Source organism: Dendrobium catenatum, unplaced genomic scaffold (assembly GCF_001605985.2).
Source record: "Dendrobium catenatum unplaced genomic scaffold, ASM160598v2 fragScaff_scaffold_1035, whole genome shotgun sequence".
NCBI lineage: Eukaryota > Viridiplantae > Streptophyta > Magnoliopsida > Asparagales > Orchidaceae > Dendrobium > Dendrobium catenatum.
In genome coordinates this window covers 46,405-61,947 of record NW_021319497.1, presented here as the reverse complement: position 1 = coordinate 61,947, position 15,543 = coordinate 46,405, and the positions used below count along the sequence as shown (strand labels likewise).

The window sequence follows — 15,543 nt, the reverse complement described above, 5'->3', positions numbered from 1 at the left end:
TTCATATGATATAATGTCTTTAACTTTCAAGAAATTTGGAGGAAGTCACACCTAAAAATGTTGATCTTTATCACCTACTATTAGTTATTTTGCAAGTCCCGAGGTTTTATAATTCATCGAAATGATAAAATATTTCTACATTGAAAACATGATTTCAAAGAACTTAAGAAAATAAGCATTTAATCAAAGATTTCAAAGCATTTTAAATAAGCCACAAGCCCTTATAGGAAGATTTTTGAATTTAGTGATTTTGAAGCGTTATGATATGTAGTTTTAAACATAGTTACCTTCATTAGATTCCCTTAATGAACTAAATTGCTTAATTCAATTAGTTCTTTCACATGTGCATGAAGAGCATGAAAATTATGTGCAAATGTAAATGCAGCATAAAAAAATGAGATAGAATGCAAGCAAGATCGATATGCCTTTGAGGATTATCACCATAAACAAATATCAAAAGGTAGTTTCTTCATTGTTTTTGAGACAATATTACAAGCAAATACAGATGTCAATAAATGTAAATCTCAAGTCCTAAAATTTTTACAATGAAGTATCTCAAACGATGGCCTAAAGCTCTATTAATAACTTCAATTGTTAGATGAAAGTAGGATAAAACATTTAATTGAATTCCAAGTAATTTTCACAATGTGTTTTTTAAAAACAAGAGGCAAATATATCATTTCTATTAGATATAATAATGAATGATAAATCATGCAGTATAACAATTTCTTTTAAAAAGAGCTTAGCAATATTTGAATTATCATTAGTTTTAAAACTTATCAACAACAACAAAATTACGATCATGTTTCCAAGGAGTCATAAACAAGTTTAAAATAAATCCATAGTCTATAAGGGGTAAGTATATTGCTAGACTTATCAAATCTTTGTTTAATCTTTTTTGCAATTTTTTCAAGTAAAAGTGTAAAACAATGTAAAATAACTTTCAGCATCCCTTTTTAGTAAATGTGGGTACAATTCATTTTCCATTAAATTAATTGTTCTTCCCAGAATGACTAGCTTATTTATCAAATGCATAGTCGACCAACCCATCAAGGACTAACATTTCCTTTGCACCGCTATACATAGGCCCCAACAATGTTTAAACTTGCGTATTCGGGTATTGAGGCGTTTTTTCATTCGTGAGGCAAGGCGAAAGCCTCAAGGTGTTTTGAGGCGTAAGCCTCAAAATCAAAAGATTGCGTAAACATAAAATGATAAATTTTTATATACTAATGAGTGAATAATATAAAACATAAAAAAATATATGAAATGAAGTGAAATCAAAATATCCCAATAATAAGACAACATGAAATATAATTCAACTCAAATTTCTATCTTTCCCAAATCTTAGTATTCTTTTCATTAAAATATAATTTTAATTTCCAAAAATAAATAGCAATGACATATCACATAAGAACTCATAAGTCATCAGCTCTATCATCACTAAGGGGTTTATTTGAATCATCATTATGATGAATTGCTCTCTCCTCTTCCTCCTCTCCTATAGAGTCCAATGTCGGACATTTACTTCAAGATTTATGTAAGTTTTAATATATATAGCGTGAGGCATAAGCCTCATGCCAGTGAGGCGAGGCGGGCCTCAACCAATTTGAGGCGCAAGCCTCTTTAAAAAAACTCAAGGCGTAAGCATCGAAGCATTTTTTTACTGGAATTGCGCAAAGGCGAGCCTCATATTGCGCAATTTTAAACCATGCTCATGGGTTCTTATCCTTCTAGAGACTTATCGCCAAAAAAATACTCTGCTTTTCAAGTCCACTCGGACTCAGTAGCCTCATCTTCTCATGAATCGAAAGTGCCACTTAAAGACCCTCCCTCCAACGAACAATCCAGCTCTTCTCCCACTTCCAACTCTCATCCTTCCAATGCTCAGACTAAAACTACATCTCAGACTCACAGAAACACTAGAGGAAAGGGCTCCAGAAAATTCCCAAACCCACCTTCCATTAATTCATGATATAATTGTTTGGAACATCATGGGTTTCAACAACCCTGAAATAGTTTTTTGTTGCAGAAATTTGGCTCGTGAATACGAGCTGGACATGTTATGGCTACTTCAAAACCGTATCCTTCTCCCAAACCGTAATGATCTTAGTTTTTTGTTGCAGAAATTTGGTTCTGCATGACACACAAAATTTTTTACAATGAGCTTAGTTTAAATAATTTCAAGCTTGCCTCCCCGGGTCACATTTGGATTAAGTGGAATTATGATAAAATTACCTTCACTCAATCCTGCACCTCTAAACAAATGATCTCGAGCATTGTCACCAACCGTTCCCAACCCCTTTTCTTATTACTATCATTTATGCTTATAACTCCTTTGAGGAGCGCAACCTCCTCTCTGGGATGATCTCAGAAGCATAACTCCCAACGGCAGCATTCCTTGGGTTTTGCTTGGAGATTTCATCTGCTGTCGATATCACTCTGAGAAATCTGGTGGGAATGAGATTATTGTGTCTAAAATGGCCTCTTTTAACTCTCTTATTTTTTACACTAACCTTGTGGATCTCACATCCTCTAGCAATTTTTATACATGGTTCAATCAAAGAGCAGATAATCCTATTCACCTAAAGTTGGATCGTGTTCTTACCAATGACTCAAAAGTTTTTCCAAACTCTTACTACAAAGTGAGTAACAACCTTATATCGGATCTCTCGCCGCTTATTCTTAGGATGAACAATGTGACATTTACCAAATAGAGATTTATGTTCAAAAACTACTGGTGCAAAATTCTGAATTTTTGGATACTTTTATCAACATTTTTTCCATGCCATCACAAGGAAATCCCATCAATAGCCTATACCATAAGCTCAAGCTTTTGAAAGAGAAAATTAATTCTAAAAGCTGGGAATCCTCTAATCTCATAGCAGCTAAATGTTCAGAGATATCTTCTCTTCAACAACAATGTCAGTTGTTTATTGACTTTGATCCCCTCAATGCATCTATTTTTGATAAACTCAAGAAGATAAATGTGGATCTTGCTTATTACAACTCTTTATGGGCTGCTTGGACAATTTAAAGATCCAAAGTGAAGTGGTTAAAGAATGACGAGAAAGATCTCAAATTCCTATACTCTAAATTACAAAGGAGAAAATCTTATAGTAGAAGCATCATTCATGCTTCTATTTTTGGTGCTCATTAGTCTCATTCTACAAACATCCAAGGCATCTTCTATTATTTCAAGGAACTTTCCAACTCTCCTCAGATATACCGACTAGGAAATTCCTCCCGAAAGCTGCCTCCCACACTTTTCTCCTACCTGTCACTAATGAGGAGATCCTTGCGGCTATATCCTCTGGCTATTCATCTTCAGCCCCTAATCCTGATGGATACAATTTTCTTTTTTTAAGAACACTTAAGTCATTACAGGACCAATAGTTTGCAAAGTTGTTAGATCCTTTTTCAGCAAGTGTTACCTTCCTAACTAGGTAAAAGCTACGACGATTGCCCCCATTCCAAAGAATTCTCATGCTGAGAGTATTCATGACTTCAAACCTATTTCTCTCCGCAATGTATTTCATAAGATCATTGCTTAGATTATTGCCACTCGTATGAAACTAAACTATTTATGTTTGCTATTATTCATCAAAGCTAGGCAGCTTTCATCTCCAATAGACTCTCTACTGATAATCCTATTCTAGTGGTTGAGATTCTTGGCCTTTTCAAAAAGAAACTTAGAGAAAAGTTATTTTGTGCCAAATTGGATATTAATAAAGCTTTCGACACTATTTCCAGGGACTTCCTTTTTGCTAGATTGTCTCAATAGGGTTCCCTTGACCTTTATTAATTTGATAAAAGCTTGTATCAATGGCACTCACTTCTCTATCTGCATTGATAGGGGGGGGGGGGGCTTGGGGTTTATTTTAGCTCTACTTCTGGGCTCAGGCAAGGTTTCCATCTCAGTCCTAATTATTTTTTGTATCATTATAGATGTTTTATCTTATCTAATTGATGACACTAGCATGTGAACTTTGAAGGATTCAAGTATGATAGGTTTAATTTATCTCACCTCTCCTATGCTAATGATTTATTGGCTTTTGGCAAAGCATATATCAGGAACTGTGATTGCCTCATGAGAATCTTAAATAACTTCTCTAATAACTCGGGCTTGCACCTCAACTTGCATGAAAGTTCACTCCTTATTTCCCCGCTTGTTCCTAATGCTTCTTGTATCTTCCTTGCTCTCAACATTCAGAATAGTTCCACCAAAATCTCTTATTTGGGCCTATTTCCTTGGGCAGAACTAAACTCACTGATTTTTCCCCTTTGATTGAAAAAGTTACTAACTTGCTTTCTGGATGGAAAGCAAAACTTCTTTCTTTTTCATGTAGGATGTTGTTCATCAAATTCACTATTTCTAACATGATGGCTTATTGGTTAAGAGGATATATCATCCCTAAATTTTTTATCAAAGCTAATTGTAAACTTTGTTCTAAATTCATCTATTATGGTGGCTCTCAATCCAAGCATATGCACCTTATGGACAAATATTGCTAAACCTTACTCCAATAGGGGCCTTAGCATTGCCTCTTTTCAAGCGATGAGAAATACTTTTAATTGTGGGACTATTCTCAGGCTTTGAAACAATGGTTCTCCTCTTTTTTGCTGGTTAAAGAATATATACATTTCTCCCTGGAAAACCTGTCAACGTCACATTTCTGGATTTTGGAAGAGCATTTGCAATGCAGCTTCTTTTGTTAGGAATAAATTCTTGTTCCATATCTTCCCTAACAACCCTTTAGCAATTTTCTGGGACCATTGGTGTTTGAATGAAAGTATCACTTCTAAATTTTTTTATTTTCCTTTCAGTTTGCTCTACAATCTTAATACTGCACTTGTGGACTGAATGCAAGATTGTAATTGGTCCCTACCTGATGCTCTCAGCCAGAATATCAAATCTCTCATCCAGACTATCCCAATCTCCCTTGAATGCTCCAAACACATCACTTGGGATAATAATGAGAATGCTTCTTTTAAGGATTTATATTCGAAATCTTTCATAATCGACATCTCTTTTGGCTGGGCTCCTTTGGTTTGGCACCATAAACATTCCCTTAGATTTTATGTTTTCACCTGGATGGCTGTGTGGAGTACTTAAAACGGCTGAAGCTCTTTCTAAAAGGAATATTCACATCTCGGATCATAACTTCCCTTTATGTATCATGAAAACACGACTCACGTGATGTTTTAATGTGATTTCTCTTTTCATGTCTTAATGAAACTTATCCCTCAATTTTATAATTTCTTCCTAAGAACCACTATTTCTCAAGCCCTACATCATATTGATGGTCTCTCTATGGACTGGAATTCTTCTTACCTTTCACTCCACGGTCTACTTTCTTTGGAAGGAACACAATAACATGAGATTTAATGAGAGGGCAGTTTGTGCTATCACTCTATCTAAGAAGATTTTTAGAGCCATTTATCTCAAGCTTGATAGATGGAAATGTGGAATTATTATCATAGAAAAGTTGCATTTGAATTACATATGACCGTTTTGTGTTATTTTGGCTTTGCTGTATAGGGTTACTTTGGTATCATAGGTGGATTTTTGTTGCTAGTTCATTAAATTTTCATGCTTATTCTGTGGGATTCGAGTGCCTGGACTCACTGGTGGCAGTTTTTTGCTGCCCGACCTCTTCGTGTTATGTGAATGGCGAGTTGCCTCGTTGTTGTCTTTCTGCTGTTGTCGATGCTTTTTGGGTTTTGGTTTGGCATGTTTTTGGGCCGTGGAAGATGATGACGCCTGCCACCTACTTTCGGATGGTCTACAGGACACCAAAGGAGAAGTTGAATCTCTATCTAGGATCATCTTTGCTAGAACTAAGTCTCGGCCGTACAGACTGTCTGTCTGATTTTCCTTTCTTTTCTTAGGGTTGTACATGCTTTTTATTTTATTTTGTCAAGCCTCAATTTTTGTTAGCTAATTTTTTTCTTCCTTATCGTACAACCTTGTTCTCTTTTATAGAATGGACTAAGCCCTCAATTTTTCCAAAAAAAAAAAAAATGGAAATAAAGTTTTAAGGTATTTAGTATGGTAAATGATAGATTTTATTGAATGTTCATTGAGAGCTTTATCTGTTAATAAAGATATTTTGAATTCGAAGCTTAAGAATTAGATGTGTATAAGATTATTTTTATTTGCTAACCAGGTTTAAGATAAATGCCTATTTTGTTAATATTTTTTTTTCATTTTTTTCATTCAAGAATTATGATGATCTCCTTTATTCACAAATCACAACACACCGAACATATTCAATGCTATTTTCATTGAGACAAATTTTACATGCCATTAAAGCATTGGTCAAAAAAAAAAAATTAGAATATAGAACTTGTTAAAACTTTTATCCCACTATGTGTGGTTGGCTATGAAGAAGCTGCAGATCAATGAATCTTGTTCTTGAACATGATTAAGAGGAGTATAGGAAGAAAGAAGAGTGAACCCAGATAGAGAAAATGATTTTATTATCTGTTTGTAAAAGGAATACAGGAAGACTATATATAGACTAGAGCTAAGACAAGAGAAATATAAGACGAATAACGTAATGCCACGTTGTTCAGACACATAATGGCATATTATATAATTACATCAGGTTTGTTCTAATAGGCTACCTAAATATTTTTTCTCCATTATGTCATATTAAGAATCAAATTTTCATTTATATATAATAAAAATTTGATCACATTTTAATACACCTGCTTTCCTAACATAGTGATGCTGAAATCATTATTGTTTTTTCTATTTTGTCCACGGTATTATAATTTGACTTATCCTACTGAAATTGCAGAGCCCATTTTTTATACATTTTACATATGTTCTTATTGAATGTTCTGATAAATGCAAATTTTATATATAGATAGTAGAAATTGAATCTTTGTGAATATGCTTGTGATTTCTGTTTCAGCTCATATGCTAGCAATGGAAGTTTCAGCGGCTTGTCGGCTGGGTTCGGTCCGGTGAGCGCCGACATAAGCGGCGGCGTTTGTCGAAACCTTGCACTTTCTTCAGCCATTTTCACCACTTTGTTCATGGCCTTCAGCGTTTTCCGATAACACGACGTGAGCCTTTATTATGTTTTATATATTTGGAATGAGATAGTTATTCATTTTTGGGAGGGGATTTTATATTTTGATGGAGAATTTTTTATTTTTTTTTTTAATTTGGTGTTTTGCTTGAAGAGGCTAATATTGTAAGTGAAACGTCTGTCACTCTTAACCGATAAAAGTTATATGCATTTGTTGACAGGTTTAATGGAGAAGTGTAGAGAGAGAAAAAGATCTACATATGATATTTATTTATTTAGAAAAAAACATATAATAAAGTTTCAAGTGAAATGCTCGAGAGAGTTCTAGAAAAGAAAAGAATTAATAATACTTATATTCAAGTTATTAGGGATATATATACGAGAGTTGTTATTTGTGTTCAAACACAACGTTGGTTCACAAAGTATTTTTTTATTTCAATTGGATTACATCAAGGATCAGTTTTAAGCATATTTTTTTTTGCATACACAATGTACATTGGTGTATGCTTTTATTAATAGTATTCTTCTTGTTGACAATACTATAGAGGAGTTTGATAAATTGATCAAAAATATGAATTTTGGAGGTTAACTTTATAGTCTAAAGGTTTTCGTTTGAGTGGCTAAAATTGAATACATTGAGTGTAATTTTAGTAGAAATAGATATAGTTTGGGATTTTGACATTGTGTGATTAAGTAATTAAAAAGAGTGCGCATTTTTTATATCTCAAGTCTATTTTTTAAGGAGATAGTGAAATATATGAGGATATTATTAGTAGAATTCAAGTTGAATGGTTGAAGTGAGGAAATAAATTTGGCTTGTTGTGCAATAGAAAAGTACCCCTCAAACTTAAGGGAAAATTTAATTAGATGATGGTGAGACTTATAATGTTTTATTGTGTAAAATGTTGGTCATTAAAAGAGAAGCATAGATGAGGATGCTCAAGTGGATGGATGGCTTTATGCTTAGATATAAAATGTGAAATAAGTATATAGGTGAAAAAGTTAATGTAGCTCCAGTGATAGATAAAATTATAGAGAGTCATCTTAGATGATTTGTTCATATAAAACATTGGTCTTCTGATGGCCCTATTAAGAGAGTCGATGTATTAGATCCGGCTTATGTTAAGAAAAGGTTGAGGTAGACCAAAAAAAGAATTGGTTAGGATGTATTAAATATGTCGTTTTTTATTAGATTTAATGAGAATTTGACTATTCATAGGTCACAATGAAAAAAAAAAGAAGAAAAACTCATATTATACCTGTAAAGGCTGTTTTCCTCCCAGGATCGTCCAGGACGAAGTGGATCATCCCGGGACGATCTGTACAGATTGTGAAGAAATCTGCATGTTCGTCTGTACGAACCTGGAACAATCGGGACTAACTGAACCCGAGAGTTTCGTCCCGGGACGACAAAATTGGCATTTAATTTAGTCTGGATGATCTGGTCCACGATCTGGTCCAGAGGAGATCGTCCCGGGACGATCCTGCTTAATAAATATCCGATTTAAGTCATTTTGAAGAGAGAGAAAGTCAAGGAGAGAGAAAACCGCGGAAAGAAGAAGAAAAGTGGATTTTTAGACGACTTCCGTCCATTTTCGTCCGTCGCCGTAGTTGGAAAAGTTGATCGACTCGAGGTAAGGCACATTTCGTCTTTCTCAATTTTCAGAAACGAGAATTTTGATGACTTTTCTGTTCCGGATTTTGTTTCCGTTAGCAAATTTCTGATATTATTTTCTTCTGACAAAGGTTTTATCGCTTAACTTTTGGTATGTTTCTGAGATGATAATTTTGCACGTTTTGAGTATTTTCTAGAAAAGTTTTACCGGATATTTTGAATTCTATGGCGTTTTAATTGAATTGCAAGTTATCAGGATGTTGAAAAATGTTACTTCAGTACAATAAAAGTCTTATAATGTTGTTGTGGATATTCTGTGGTAATATGGTAAATTTTTGAATCTGTGATTTTTGTGTAAATTCCGTATACTGTTGTTATGCCGCTGATTTTTCGTATGAATTCTGATTTTTCTGAATTGGTACATTAAATGAATTGAAGTGTTTGTATGCTATTAGTAGGGAGTTATAAGGGGCCAGGATCCTTTGAGATTCTGTCTATGTCATGAAAATCTAAAATGAGCTCTGAAATCTTAAAATAAGTTGTTTTGTTCTGGAATTTCGAATATATATTATGTTCTGTTATGGTGCTATAAGCACAAAGGGAGGCATAAGGGGCCAGAATCCGTTGAGATTCTATAAGTGTCTGGGAAGGGAGGCATAATGGGTCAGAATCCGTTGAGATTCTGTCAGGGTCAGGGAATCTGATATTTGATATCTGATAATCTGTTCTGTGATTTATCTGATCTATTTTATGAATTATCTTTATCTGATTTCTGTACGATTCTGGTTATTCTGTACGATTCAGTCTGCTCTATGACTTGGAAGCTTTATGATATATGTTCTGAACTCCGATTCGAAATGACTTCAGTTTTCTGTATCTGTTGTTTGATTTCTGTTAATCAAGTATCTATTCTACGATTTCTGTACGGCTATTTTCTAATGTATTTTTTGATGTGAATTTCTGATGATTTAGATTGGTGAGTGATGTCTTGCTGAGCTGTTAGCTCATCCTTGTTTTCTGCGTGGTTTTCAGGTTCTGTGAAAGGGAATGAAGTTTTGGATTAGCAGTTCAGAGTCTGATCAGTGATTAGGTATTTTATACTTTTGATTTTTGTACAGTCCTGGCTTTTCTATTTTGTTCTTTCTGTCTGTAAGCCATGTACTGTATCTGTATATGATTGTTTTGATGAAAGAAAAGATAGATGAACTGTTCTGTATTTGGATGTTTATAGTAGCTCTGTGTTTTTGTGTCTATTTAATATTTGAAAGAAAGTCTGAAGTAAATTCTAAAGCTAGATCCTAGATTTTCAAAGGTTATGTCGCGGCCCGATGCGAGTGGGATCCGTCCCGGTCGGGTTGAGTCGTGACAAGCCTTTTCAGTGGTATCAGAGCAATGGTTTTGGAAATTGAATTGTAAGACAGAGCTTTAGGAAGTGATCTGTGTGAGTCCGTCAGGGTAGTTCTAGTTTGTCTGGATTTTTATTCTGTTGTTTTGTGCCTAGTTTTCTGTGTTATTATGGATTTGGTATCAGAGCAATGGTTTTGGAAATTGAATTGTAAGACAGAGCTTTAGGAAGTGATCTGTGTGTGTCCGTCGGGGTAGTTATAGTTTGTCTGAATTTTTATTCTGTTGTTTTGTGCCTAGTTTTCTGTGTGATTATGGATCTGCCAGACCCATATATGACAGATGGGCAGAGTGCTAGTCAAGCAGCTCCGATGTGTAGTACTGCCCAGTGGTTGGTTCTGATACACTTTCTCAGTTTGCTATATTGGTTGCTCAGATGATGAGCGAGACTCAGAGTAGAGCCTTTACTGTTCGATCTGAGGATGTGGATAGACATCTGCAGATTTTTTTGAGATTGAAACCTCCGAGGTTTGAGGGCACTGTTGAGCCCAGAGCAGCTGAGGAGTGGTTGAGGAGGTTGGAGAAGACTTTTGACGGTATGCAGTATCCGTTGGACAGGAAGGCACCGTTGGTAATTTTTCTGTTGGATGGGGAGGTTGAGCGTTGGTGGATGGGCCAGCAGGAGGAAAAGTTCCAAGAAAAGCTAAACTCTCTGATCTATTGGGAAGAGTTTTCTGAGGTATTTCGATCGTGGTTTGTACCTCCTTCTGCAAGACAGCAGATGCAGGAGACTTTTCTGAGGCTAGTTCAGGGGAGCAGGACTGTGATGCAGTACGAGACAAAGTTTACTGCTTTAGCCTGATATGCTTCGTAGTTGGTGAGTACTTCTGCTGAGAAGTGCTATAGATTTCTGAGGGGACTATGAGATAGTCTGAGGCAACCTCTGGTACCGTTTCATATTTCTGATTTCTCTGAGCTTGTGGAGAGAGCTCGTCTGGTAGAGAATGATTTGATGGCTACCCAGTAGCGGTGGACTGCAAGTAGGAAGAGGTTCGGGGGTGATTCTTCTAATAGTGGTTCCTCTGGCAATATGAGATTTGTTTCTGGAGATCCCATGAGGAGTGGATAGTCGGGATCCACTACAGTTTCTGGTACTACCACTACCAGTATGACCAGTTCTAGATCTGTCAGTGGGGCACCTGTGTGCCAAAGTTGTGGACGATGACATTTTGGTCAGTGATACAGGATGACTGGTCAGTGCTTTAGATGTGGTCAGCCAGGACATCGGATTGCAGAGTGTCCACAGGCTGGATTTGATAGACGATCGGAGTTCCGATCTGATAGTAGACCTGTTGGTTCAGCAAGAAGGCCGAGGACTGTTCCTCCACGTATTGTGACTGAATGATCCTCTAGTAGAGGTGGTGGGTCGAGTTCTGTGGCATGGAGACCACCTACTGGTAGTTAGCGGGAGTCTAGTGGTTCAGTAGCTCCAGCTCTAGTTCAGCCACGTGTGTACAATTTGAGTTAGCAGGAGGCTCGAGATGCTCCGGATGTGGTGACAGGTATAATTTATATTTCTGAACATCCCTATCGTGTTCTATTTGATTCTGGAGCCAGTCACTCGTTTCTTTCCTAGCGTTGTTTTGATACTTTGCATCTGGATTCTATTTTGCTACCGGTTTCTCTTTCCGTTATTTTGCCAGCTGGAAGTAATTTGATCGCCCGAAAGTTTTGTTTCTGTGATCTTGATATTTTAGGCAAGAAATGGAAGTCAAGTTTGATTTTGTTGCCGATTTCTTCTTACGACGTGATTTTGGGTATGGATTGGCTGAGTCTGTATGAGGCTCAGATTGACTGTTTGAAGAAGCAAGTGAGCTTGCTTATGGATGGTGAGAGATATGTATTTCAAGGATTACGAGGTGTTCTATCCTGTCTGATTTCTGTGTTGGAAGTCAGAAGAATGTGGAAGAAGGGTTGTCCGGTATTTTTGGCTTCTGTACGGGATATGAACATAGATGTGTGTTCTATTTCTGATATACCGGTTGTACGAGAGTTTTCTGACGTTTTTTCTGAGGAGTTAATTGGTTTACCTCCGGACAGAGATGTTGAATTCTGTATTGATATTTTTCCGGGTACAACTCCAATATCAAAAGCTCCGTATAGGATAGCACCGAAGGAGCATTCTGAGTTGAAAGTTCAGCTCAAGGAGTTGGTGGATAGAGGATTTGTTCATCCTAGTATTTCTCCTTGGGGAGCACTTGTACTGTTTGTGAAGAAGAAGGACGGAACACTCCGTATGTGTGTTGATTACAGAGATTTGAATAAAGTCACGATCAAGAATAAGTATCCATTACCACGGATTGATGAATTGTTTGATCAACTTTCTGGTTCTTCTATATTTTCAAATATTGATTTGAGATATGGATACTATCAAGTGAAGGTGAAGGAAGCTGGTGTGTTGAAGACAGCTTTCAGTACTCGGTACGGGCACTACGAGTTTTTGGTTATGTCTTTTGGGGTAACCAATGCACTAGCTATTTTCATGGATCTGATGAACAAAGTGTTCAAGGAGTATCTGGATCAGTTTGTGATCGTCTTCATCGACGATATTCTGGTGTATTCTGCTTCTGAGAAAGATCATGCCAGACATTTGAGCATTGTGTTGGAGACTTTGAGACATCATTAGTTGTATGCTAAGTTTTCCAAGTTTGAATTCTGGCTGAAGAGCATTTCTTTTCTGGGGCATGTGGTGAGCGGTGAAGGTATTTCTGTTGATCTCCAGAAGATTCAAGCTGTTGCTGATTGGCCAAGGCCTACTACGGTATTTGAGGTACGTAGTTTCTTAGGCATGGCCGGATATTATAAAAAATTTGTGAAGAAATTTTCTCAGATTTCTACGCCTCTGACGAGACTGACTCAAAAGTCAGTAGCTTTTGTTTGGACTTCGGAATGTGAGGCTAGTTTTCAGAAGTTGAAGGATTGTTTGACTTCAGCTCCTGTGTTAGCACTTCCGTCAGGTACGGAATGATTTCAGGTGTTCAGTGATGCTTCACTGAAAGGATTGGGCTGTGTTCTAATGAAGAATGGTCGGGTAATAGCTTATGCTTCGAGACAGTTGAAACCACATGAAAAGAATTACCCGACGCATGATTTGGAATTGGCTGCAGTTATTTTTCTTTGAAGATTTGGCGTCATTATTTGTATGGCGTCAGATGTGAGATCTTTACGGATCATAAGAGCTTGAAGTACATATTCACTCAGAGGGATCTGAATTTGAGGCAAAGAAGATGGCTTGAGTTGATCAAGGACTACGACCTGACGATTCAGTATCAGCCTGGTAAGGCTAATATGGTAGCAGACTCTTTGAGCAGGAAGTCTTCTGGATTATCAGGTATTCAACTCACTTCTGATGACTATCTGATACGAGATATGGAAAGATTACAGTTGGAGGTGATTTCCTCTACTGGTACGGATTCCGGTGTTTTGACTCAGATGAACATTCAGTCTTCTCTAGAAGAAAGGATTTAGGAAGCTTAGAAGTCAGATTCTGATTACTTGAAGTTGATTACTCATATTGAATCTGGTAAGAAATCTGAACTGTGAGTTTCTGATTCTGGTATTATTTTCTACAAGAATAGACTATGGATTCCTGTATTTGGAGATTTGATGAAAGAGATTCTGTACGAATCTCACCATTTAGGCTATACGATACATCCGGGAAGTGGTAAGATGTACGGAGATATGAAGAGTTTATTCTTGTGACCTTGAATGAAAAAGGATGTAGCAGATTTTGTTGTGAAATGCGAACCTTGTCAGTTAGTGAAGGCAGAGCATCAACAACCAGGAGGTCTTTTGCAGTCGTTGCCTATCCCTGAGTGGAAGTGGGAGGAGGTAACGATGGACTTTGCTATGGGTTTCCCTCGATCAAGGCAAGGGCGTGATACCATCTGGGTGATTGTGAATCGATTGACGAAGTCTGCACACTTTCTTCCGATCAAGCAGACGGATCCGGTGGATAAGTTGGCACAGGTTTATGTGAAGGAAATTGTTAAATTACATGGTGTGCCTAAAGTGATTGTATCTGATCGAGATGGACGATTTACTTCCAGACTTTGGAAGGGTATTCAGCAAGGATTGGGTACTAAGTTACATTTCAGTACGACTTTTCATCTGCAGACTGACGGACAGTATGAGAGGACTATTCAGGTACTGGAAGATCTTCTGAGGTTATGTGTTTTAGATTTTGGAGGAAGCTGGAAAGATCATATCCCTTTGATTAAAATTTGCTTATAATAATAGTTTCCAGTCCAGTATTGGTATGGCACCTTATGAAGCTTTGTATGACCGAAAGTGTAGAACTCCTTTGACTCTGACTGAAGTGGGCGATAGATAGGAAATGGGTGCGACATTTGTGGATGAAACTGTTATGAAAATCAATTTGATTAAAGAAAGATTGAAAGCTGCACAAGATAGGAAACAGAAGTATTACAATCAGAAGCACATGTTCGTTGAATTTCAGATTGGTGACTTTGTGTATGTCAAAGTCAGTCCGATGAAAAGTGTCAGCAGATTTGAAAGAGTGAGCAAGCTCAGTCCAAGGTATGTCGGACATTTTGAGATTATTGAAAGAATTGGAAAGTCTGTTTATAGATTGTCGTTATCCGATCAGCTGTCTGATGTGCATAATGTTTTCCACGTATCCTCTTTGAGAAAGTGGATATCTGATTCTGACAAGAAAGTGTCTCCTGATGAGGTTGAGATTCAGGAGAATCTGCAGTACAAAGAAGAACCTGAGAAAATTTTGGCTTATGATGTGCGGAAACTGAGAAGTAAATAGATTCCTATGGTTAAAGTGTAGTGGAAGCACAGAACAGCTCGGGAAGCGACTTGGGAGAAGGAGTCGGACATGAGGCACTCATATCCGTATCTGTTTTGACTCAGTTTGGTTTGGAAATGTCGAAGACGACATTTTTCTGAAGTTGGGGAGATTGTAAAGGCTGTTTTCCTCCTAGGATCGTCCGGGACGAAGTGGATCGTCCCGGGACGATCTGTACAGATTGTGAAGAAATCTGCATGTTCGTCTGTACGAACCTGGAACAATCGGGACGAACCGTCGGGATGAACTGAACCCGAGAGTTTCGTCCCGGGACAACGAAATTTGCATTTAATTTCGTGTGGACGATCTGGTCCAGAGGAGATCGTCCCGGGACGATCGGGAACATCGTCCGGGATGATCCTGCTTAATAAATATCCGATTTAAGTCGTTTTGAAGAGAGAGAAAGTCCAGGAGAGAGAAAATAGTGGAAAGAAGAAGAAAAGTGAATTTTTGGGCGACTTCCGTACTTTTTCGTCCGTCGCCGTAGTTGGAAAAGTTGATCGACTCGAGGTAAGGCACATTCTGCCTTTCTCAATTTTCAGAAACGAGAATTTTGATGACTTTTCTGTTCCGGATTTTGTTTCCGTTAGCGAATTTCTGGTATTATTTTCTTCTGACAAAGGTTTTACCGCATAACTTTTGGTATGTTTCTGAAATAATAATTG

At 37.1% G+C, this 15,543-nt stretch overlaps 1 protein-coding gene across 1 annotated transcript; it reads left to right on the top strand.

Moving 5' to 3' along the window:
* The first annotated feature begins 14,398 nt into the window (after nt 1-14,398).
* LOC110097216 lies at nt 14,399-14,839 on the top strand. The gene has a single exon (XM_020823476.2). The coding sequence runs from the start codon at nt 14,399-14,401 to the stop codon at nt 14,837-14,839; it is 441 nt and encodes a 146-aa protein (XP_020679135.2).
* The last annotated feature ends 704 nt before the right edge of the window (nt 14,840-15,543 follow it).

What these genes read in the sequence shown, in the direction of transcription:
- LOC110097216 (XM_020823476.2), top strand. Translation starts at nt 14,399, where the DNA reads ATGGGTGCGACATTTGTGGATGAAACTGTTATGAAAATCAATTTGATT.